The sequence below is a fragment of the Ostrinia nubilalis genome, chromosome 7 (assembly GCF_963855985.1).
Source record: "Ostrinia nubilalis chromosome 7, ilOstNubi1.1, whole genome shotgun sequence".
Lineage (NCBI taxonomy): Eukaryota > Metazoa > Arthropoda > Insecta > Lepidoptera > Crambidae > Ostrinia > Ostrinia nubilalis.
This window is the reverse complement of record NC_087094.1, coordinates 8,377,414-8,387,236: the sequence shown is the minus strand read 5'-3', so window position 1 is coordinate 8,387,236 and position 9,823 is coordinate 8,377,414. Positions and strand designations below refer to the sequence as shown.

Below are 9,823 nucleotides of genomic sequence, written 5' to 3'. Positions count from 1 at the left end.
CATTAACCTATTAAATAATTAAAATCTTACTTTTGTCTAAGAAAATAGGCTTTCAAGAATATTAAAGCTTCAAAATCGAAACTCGAGAATTCTCGAGCTCCGGTAATTTTTTTCTCGTCTCGACTGAAGCCAAATTTCTCGAGTTTTCTCGAGTTCGAGAAAGCTCGAGCAGAAACCCTAATCGTGAGTTATATGAATAATATTATTTCAACTTTATATTTGGATTGCTTTTACAAATTTTGGCAGGAAGACATTATACAACAAAACCAGTTACGCTCGGTAGTACTGTTTACAAAATAGAAGCATTCGAGTACTGATTTTCAGAAGGAAAAAGAAAATTTTCATAACGTAAAACGTGAACGATAACGTTCAAGATAAAATTTATCTTAGTTAATGCTATCAAAATGGTCTCTATTGAGCTCTTAGAAGTCGATCGATCGCGTATAAGGAGAATACGTTACGTAGTACCTAACATGGTTTACACATGTGCTAAAGTGGTTGTCAGCAATCGGCGTTTGTAGTACCTATAATATGTAGATTGCTATTCCAGTCGATTTTCTACTTAAAAGTAAAATTAATGGATCGTTATGTCGTGTTAAACGCGACAAAAGCGATGCGACGTGATATGACGCTACATGATGTGATAATGCGATTATTTTGTGATAATGTAGAATTTTGAGAATTAGGACGTGTTTAGTCGTCGACTAGCATGTGCATTACCTGTATTGTGTTGGCATAATACATATAGGTGCCAACACAATATGGGTATAAATACACAATTATCAGAAAAAATATAATAAATAAGGTGATAGTAGGTAGGCCACCAGAACCAGTTAACCGCCTCTGTGGTTTAGTGGTAAGACTACATCTGATCTGCTTCAAATTCAGAGGTCTCGAGCTCGATTCCCAGTGGGGCCAGATTTTTCTGTTCAGTTTCGTTGATAGTAGGTCTTGTTCTATGTTAGGGTGACTTTACTAATCTTACCTTATAAATCTGTCGTCATAACAACAATGTAAACAGATTGTTATGTTCCGGCAGTTAGAGGTAAGATAGCTACTTAGATGGTTCCTCTGTGGTTGAGGATTCCGAGGATTCCACAGGTCGTTGTGGATAAAAAATGGTTCTCACACAAAAGTAGTGCAAAAATTCATGCAAAAGTAGTGCATCAGGCATTATAATGTACACATTATAGTATATGTTACAGTCAAAATTCATAATCGGTCGGTTTTTGCACTCAAAAGTGGTTTTGACTGTAGCCCTTGGTCAAAACCACCTTTGACTGGAATAATCAGGCAAAAGTGGTTTTGACCGATTATGAGTTTTGACTGTAACATATACATTTACATCTACCCACAGATCGGCTTCGTAGTTGTGTGCACCCGTTAATATCGGCATATACACGTGATGAAGTGGTTGCCGGCAATTAGCGTTTGTCATTGCATGCGGTTTGTGCTCGCAGCCCGATCCGTCTAATGTAGCGTGGTCGTGGTTAATGCGATGTATGGGGTGTCGCATTGCTACGGGGAGTCTCTCGATCACTCGATTCGACTCGACTCGATTGGAGTAGTGGCGCGATATACCTCAAAAACTCACGGGTTCAATTCCTGGGAGGTTATTCAGCCAAAAGAGCAGTAAAAAAAAATACATACATTTGAACATAGAACCTCCTCCTTTTTTGAAGGCGGTTAAAAAGACGATTATTTGACTTGGTAAAATAATTTGGGCATTGTTTGGAGCACATTACCTAATGAATATTTTTATTTTCACGGACTATTACTGGGATAGTAGGTAATAGATGTTATTCCTGTCCCAAAATACCGATATATTTATGTTTGTAATAACACAATTACTTTGTTATCTGTCAAATAAATAACGAACGAAAAGTAAAACTAGTTTCATATCGGATATTCTCATGAGTTATGAGTGATACGATTACCAAATCGCTCACTCTGGTGATGTATTGATAAAGTATATACGTGCAAATAAATTCGATACAAAACAGCCAACGCGGTTCCATTCTGTTCAGGTTGTAATATCAAATGGATTAAAAATGTCCAATTCACAATAAAATCTATTTCCTACTTAGACTTAATCCACCTATAACCCAACTCCACATTTCATTTCATTTATGGAATTTACAGAAATGTCACTTTTACGAGATTAGGTGACGAGATTTGGTAATTAATTTTGAGATGATTGGGATTGGATGTTTTGGGAATAAAGACGTTTTTAATTATTGGACATTATTTAGCATTTTTTTTGGGATACACAGTTTTGGAGATGTTGGCGGCTGGACATTAAAATTAGATTTTTTTTAATTTGACATTTTATGTCGTTTCATTTTCGGGTTAGACCGTTGCACCAACGGTCAATAAATATCAATTAAGCCCCGCCTATCTTATGAGCAATTAGCTACCTGCCAATAATAATTTTCACAAAATCGCTTAAAAAGCTCGGAAATTTTTCCTTGTCGTGACAAGATCGGTGTAATAAATTGCGAAAACAGATGTATGTTATTGAATGAAGCATTATACCACGTTCATGTTTCCAAAGATCACACTCTACCTACTTGCTTGATGCAATGGCTTGTGAGCGCGGCGGCGTGTGGCGTGCTGTTATCGCACTCGCACTCAATGCAACGCCGATCGGCATTTTTAGGGTTATAATAATTTATGTATATTTGTAGGATTGGATTTTTTTAGGGATTGGTCATATCGATGTACTGTCATTCTAATTCTATCTGCCTTTTGTGACACTGCGAGTGTTTTCAGATGGGTGATGCAATGGCTGGTTAGCGCGGCGGCTTGCGGCGTGCTGTGCGGCGCGGGCGTCGCCGGCGTGCCGCACTCGCCGCCGCTGCTGCCGTCGCTCGCGCCGCCTTGCCCCGCGCACTGTATCTGCCTGTCGCAGTCGCAGGTAAAATACACTCTAAGTAGGTATTGTGTTGTGATATCCTGAAAGTTCAGATTAATGTTGACTTTAGACACCGTGAAGGTTGAAAGTTGCAGGTGCTTAAAGTCTGATAATACGAGTATCTAGTAGTGTCGCAGCGTTTAAGGCCACCTGAATCTGATCACCCATAAAAACGTTATTGATATATTACGGTCAAATATAGAGCTTTGAATTACATGATGAACTTACAAGTATGCTGTAGACTTACTAGATCTTTTAAACAGATATAAAACAAAAAAATAAATCCAAATGACACAATATTTTTATCGTATAGATATCGAGGAGGAAGTGAGAGCGATCTTCCAAAAAACCCAGGAAGAGGACTTGACGTTCAAAAACGTCAATTCCGTCTTGTAAATAAATTTTCATGACTAGAATGTCCATCATCTGTCTATCGGTTGAATAACTTTACCAGTAACTGTCACAGCTTACGAAATTGGGAAAATTCTTTTGACTTTAGAGATCGTGAAGCTTGAAAGTTGCAGGTGCTTAAAGTCTACTAATGGATACAGACCGTATCTAGTAGTTTCTTAGCGTTAGCCACCTGAATCTGATTCTGATCATCCATAAAAACTTAATTGATCTATTACGGTTAAATATAGAGCTTTGAGTTACATGATGAACTTACAAGTCTGTCGTAGAGCTTACGTAGATTTTCTAAACAGATATAAAACAAATACAAAATCGAAACGGCACAATATAAGTACGTACTTACCGTTTATTGAGGAGGTAGTCTTCCAAAAAACCCAGGAAGAGGACTTAGACGTTCAAAAACGTCCATTCCGTCTTGTAAATAAAATTTCATGACTAGAATGTCCATCATCTGTCTATCGGTTGAATAACTTTACCAGTAACTGTCACAGCTTACGAAATTGGGTTACACTTGGCAAACTAAATTCAAATTCCAGATAAACAAGTGCTAATCGAGTTGCTTTAAATATGAACTCGCAAAGTAAAGAATTTCTGGTCTGTAAATGGCGTGAGGCGATTTGTGGCGATGGAAAACGACGATTTGAGGATCTATTTTAAGTAGTTTATTCTCGGCTTATGCAGCACGGTCTCCTTGCAGACGAATTTAAATTAGGCTAAGGGAAGATTAAACTAACCAAGATATTTCTGAATTGACATCATAAGTATAGTTATTTTATTGTGCTAGAAATAATTTAATGAAGAATGACTATTAAAAGATTTCAATTAGATCAAAGAAATAAAGGCATGCTATCTATAAGTAGATATCCTGTTTTATATCTTGGTTATTATCATAAAAAATACATTATAACGAATAGCATATCATAATAAATACGTCTTACCTACTGTGCTTTTAACGTTGCCTCATAAACATTGTGGAAACTGGGCCTTGTGGAAGGAAAGATAAATACCATTTCAATACATTTCATAATTTTAATCACAAACATTACATCGATTCTGAATGGCCAGTTAATTCGATAAAAGCCGAAATGCATAACCGTTCGTTTAATATGTCATGTCAATCGGATACCAAATTGGATTGAAACTCGGGAATTGTGGTTGTATATGATTTTCATTCTTCGTATATACATTTGGATGAAATTGATATTTGTTTTGGGCGATTATTTGTAAAGCTTAAGTTTGGAACAATTCAATCAAAATATGGGTGGGCTCACTGGCGCCCCAACGCGGATATTTCGGAAAGGATTAATTTTATTGACAAGGCAAACAGAGGCAATCACGGTCCGTGACGTAGCGGAACTGATAATTTTCGAGGATTCCCTTTTGATATTTGTTGTGCAAAATAAATATGATACATAATCGGCTTTCGCTATGGATAGGGTGATAAATGTGTAGTGTTCGTTATGATACGGCGACTGAGGGTGATATTTTGTTGTAGGTGGTGTGCAATAGTGCTGCACTGCGCGGCGTGCCGTCGGCGCTGAGCGGCAGCGTGACGCAGCTGTCGCTGTCTCGTGCGGACCTGCGCGTGCTACGCTCGGATGCGTTCGCGCACCTTCGTCAGCTGCGCCGCCTGGCGCTCGACGCCTGTAACCTCACGCGCATCCGCCCCTTCGCCTTCCGCGGCCTCCCGCGCCTCCGCGAGCTCTACATCCAGCACACGCCGCTCGCCACCGTCGACGCGTTCGCCTTCGCCGCCCTCCAAAACATCACCACCATCGTCCTCACCCACAACAGAATCGCACAAATAGAGGCCTACGCCTTCGCGGGAACCAACTACATCAAACTCATCTCCTTACGGAACAACCCTATAAAACGGATACTGGCCCACGCCTTCTCCGGCCTGAACGACGTCACGCAGATCGAGTTACCATCTGGAATAAGATCCATAGAGCCGCAAGCGTTCGCCGGCCTCGAAGGGATCGGCACATTGGAGCTGGCTTACATGGATTTGCCGGCGCTCCTCCCGGATACTTTCCGCGGCCTGACGCGTGTCGGTCGACTTGCGCTACGCGAGTCTGACCTCGGGATCATTCGAGTCGGAGCATTCGATGGTCTGCAACGAGTCGACGTGCTGGAGATGTGTAACAACAAAATTGACGCTATAGAGGAGCTTTCTTTGATTCAAAATAACAGCGTGCGCAGTTTTAAATTGACGGGGAATCACATGTTGGAGTCCCCGGAGTCGGTCGTGCTGGAAGTGGATGATATATTGATAAGCGGGAACCATTTGCCGTGTGAGTGTGGCCGCGACCCGTTGGCGAATCCGCTGGCGTTGACTGCGGGTTTCGCGGACGAGAATTTTTGTATATCACCACTGAAGGTGCGCGGGCGCAGCTTGGGCAGCGCGGCTAGCGCGGGCGCGGCGTGCCGGGGCGAGGCCGGGGGCAGCGCGCGCGCGCGGGCGGCGGCGGGCGCGGGCGCGCTGCTCGGGGACGCGCTCGCGCCGCCGCACCTCGCCATCACCGTCATCGCCCTCGCTTTTTTCGCGGGTAGCTAACCGCCCTCGTTGTTCAATTAATGTGTATCCGTTTGTAAATATTGTAATATAAGTAAATATAATAATGCAAAATTTTACATTGAAAGGGTCCGTTCATTGAGTATACGTTGGACCATGAATAAAATTTGCCTTTGGATATCGCTTTTTATTTGATGTCACCTTTTTCACGTGAAAGGATGGTATGAGTGAAAGGTTCTCGTTTATTCCGGTTATGTAAAAGAGTTTACGCAAAATACTTTTAGTGACTTATCGCTAGAGTTAACTCTACTACACGTAGTGTATAACAATAGAAGGTACATAAAATTCTCATTTTTCTTAAAAAAGCTAATCACACAAAAATGTCCTTCCTAGATCATAACTTTCGAAAAGAATCAATATTAAAAACAATGATCTGCAAGTTATGGCCATCTGAAGATTTATGGTTGAATAAAAATAGCGTTTATCAGTATTTCTAGTCAATTAGCAGACGGAATCAGATAGGGACTGAGTAATGTCGCGCGGCGTCGGACGGCGAGACGCGTGCGAGCGACCGCGCCAGCGAGCCGAGTGAAATATCGTCCGTTCTCAGATCTGCACGATAAAGCCGGAACAAGGGAACCTCAATGAAAACACAGCCACTGATAAGTGATTCTGAAACCCGTGAATTCGTGACTGGAAACCGACTAGCGAGTAGCGACTCCGCTGCCCGTCGCCCCTTTGTCTGAACCGAACATAAATAAACCGACATGTGCAGGTTTTCCCAATTAATTTTATAACGAGAAATATGTACTTTCAAGCCAACACAATGGACACATAATTGGTACGTAAGCAATGTAGTACACCGACATTTAAGGCCAATAAGTACCAACCCGGAGGATATTAAGGCACCTATGTAAGGTTACGTTACGACACAAAGGCATTGTTATCGCTAACATTGTACTATTAGGTACGAGCGGTAATTTTATTTAATTTATTGTTGGGATGGAAGCAACGGTTTGAAAACAATAATGTCGAAAATTTATAGAACTTGTAGACAGGTAAGACGAGTCTTTAAAATATATTTATTTTTTGTAATTATTGAGTAGAAAGTTAGGAAGGTTTTTGATTTAAAATATCTGTGTACTTACCATAAGTTTACGTTAGGTGTGCTCGCTAGCGACTGCGTAAAAAAATGACATTAATTAGTATGACATATTGTGCAGCGCCCCTAGCGGCTACTTTCAAGAAACAAAATCTTCATAGAGATTTTTGACGTAATCGCTAGCGAGCACACCTAACGTAAACTCATGGTAGGTACACTGTACCAAATATTGGAAATTTCAGGTTGCGAAGTAACTGTTAAAAGTTTTCAGTAATAGTACAGTAGGAAAAGAAGAACAATAGTGTTTATGACACAAAACTTGCATTTTATAAACAGCGAATAAGTGTATAACTTGAACATTAATATCTTCAGTGCTAAAACTGAACAACCATTATCTGAATATTTATGTGGAATTACAGCGATTAAAAGCAACTGGATTTATTTAGTAGCGTGGACAATGCCGTCGCTGTGTATTATGGGATGATTGGAATAGGATTAATTTTTGGGCGGAGTGGGTAATTGGCAATCAAAAGTCTTATTCCGCAAAACACATATCGAGTTTTCGACTATATCAGTATCTCTCGGTTATGATAGATTTAGACGGAAGTGAAAGAGATAGGCAATGGTGAAAATTCATAAGTCGTTAAGTGGAATAGGGGTATTGAAAGCAGAGTGAGCAGTGGCGAGCGTGCGTGACCGTAGCGAGCGGGCCAGCGACGTGCGAACGAGCGGCGAATGAGTGGCGAACGAGCGGCGAATGAGCGGCGAACGAGCAACGAACGAGCGGCGTGGCGGCGGCGAGGCGCAGACCCGCGCGGGATTCACACATGTCGAAACAGCGCGTCACATCTCATTAGTGCGCTATCGATCGCACTCACCGCACTCCCAACGCCTGGACAATTCACTACCCTCTCCCCGGGACTATATTGCCCTACTTTACATCCGATGTTTCAATTGAAACATTGATCAAATATATCGAATGGCATTGTGATGTCCACAAATATTCCGCTCCGTTTTTGTACCTTCGTTTCCACCGCGATTGCAAACCAACAATCGGCTTTACCAATTTTACGTCTCGCTTTCAATTATTTACGCATCAAAATGATTTTCCGTCCCATTTCTTCAAATCCCTCCTGTAATGCCATTGTGAATAATGAAAAGAAAAAGTTTTCTCAAAATCTTTTGTGAGCGATACACGCGTCTTTGAAGATTTCGTAGGCCGACTTTTTACTTGTTTCGTTGAAAAGGTAATCATACTATATTTGCGGTGCGTAATAAATGACAGAAAGCGAACTGTCAGGGAAAGAAAATGTTATTTACTTGGGGTATATAATTGGCTCGCGTCATTGGAGTTGATTGAAAGAGTCGCGCTTATTACGTGGAAGGGGAGTGTCGTAGCGGGTGCTGCGAAACCTCCTAATGACCCCGGCTCCACCTGCAGTTGACGGCTACGAATCGGAAAATGGAAAAGTTCGCAAAGAAAAATATGACAGCTATGATGACACCACGTTGCTGAATATTATTGTTTCTAAGTAATCGATCTTAATCACCTTTATTGCAGACGTTTAACTCCGACTCTCCGAACATACAACATGGCTTTGTTTTCTAAAATAATATTTGTGATACATTAATGTTTAATGAAATGTGCTGCGGTAATGTTTGAGTACATTAGGTCTAAATTATAACTAATAGTCACAAAGACAAATTATCTTTCGTAATGGGCATCCGAGGTCTTGTCAGTTTTCCTCTTCCGAACATAGCGCTAAATGAGTTGTCTGGTAATTGCCACTAGCGATGCTACATCTATAACTTTATACTTGCTTCCTGACGGTTAAAGAACAATACAGTTTGTTTGTTAGTATTTTGAATGCACTTTTGGAACGTTTGAAATTATTTTTGTCACTCTTCATAAACATTCCGCTGGAAACAAATACAATTTGCTTTGTACCGTTCCCACTCAGTACTTTGTGTATGTATATTTACGACATAGGCACAGGATTCATTACGAAGTCTGTCTGTTTGGCTAAAAGACAGCTCATCTTCATGTGAGTTACGAGGACTTAATGATATTGTAATTTTATAGTACTAAAGCCATACTCTTGGGTATTTTAAGTACGGCTTATACCTAGCTTCAAAATGTTTTAATAGAAGCACTTTTACTCCTATAATTTACATATCATATATCATGATAGGTACCTGAAAGGAATATTGCTTCGGCGAGTACCTGTAACACATCAAACCTGCGAATTTATTGCACCGAGGGACATTGGGAATTGAATTTTTATATGGAACGGTGAAATTCGGATTTGCGAAAGGTAAAAGTGGCAAATAAAACTCTTGGAATAGGCCGGCCTTGAAATATAAGTCTCACATTCATTAGAAAACAAATATTTTTAATATAAAAGTACCTACCAATATAAGATCGTATCTGACACGTAATTCAGCATGGTTTAATAAGACGTGAGTTGTGTCATATATTAAAAAATGTGGACTTGAGATTGTATGATAATTCATATCAGTTTGTAAAAGAATTGTTTGAAAAAGTTTGAAAGACTGTAAATTATTTTTGATATTATCTGCTTGATCCATCTCTTCCTTACGCTTAGATTTAGTAAATGAAAAATGCTTATACTTGTCAATTCTTACGAGTATACTTAGATCCAAAGTTGGTTTACTTAGTAGAATAATTCTTGATAAAGCTACAAGCGACACGATTCCTCAATGCTTCGTATCACAAAATTAGGTCAAATTTACTGTAGTTATCCCAATCAATAATGTTTATCTCATAAGCGTTCGGGTCTGCGATGACAAAAAGGCAAATGAAGTCTTCAGAATAGGCCAGTGATCCCGAAATAAGTAGGTGCTGATAGTTAATTAAGTG

At 40.2% G+C, this 9,823-nt stretch overlaps 1 protein-coding gene across 1 annotated transcript; it reads left to right on the top strand.

Annotated features, from left to right (window-relative positions):
* Positions 1 to 2,779: 2,779 nt before the first annotated feature.
* On the top strand, positions 2,780 to 5,882 carry LOC135073441 (chondroadherin-like). The gene is made up of 2 exons (XM_063967622.1): positions 2,780 to 2,917; positions 4,821 to 5,882. The coding sequence occupies exons 1-2, from the start codon at positions 2,780 to 2,782 to the stop codon at positions 5,880 to 5,882; spliced, it is 1,200 nt and encodes a 399-aa protein (XP_063823692.1).
* The last annotated feature ends 3,941 nt before the right edge of the window (positions 5,883 to 9,823 follow it).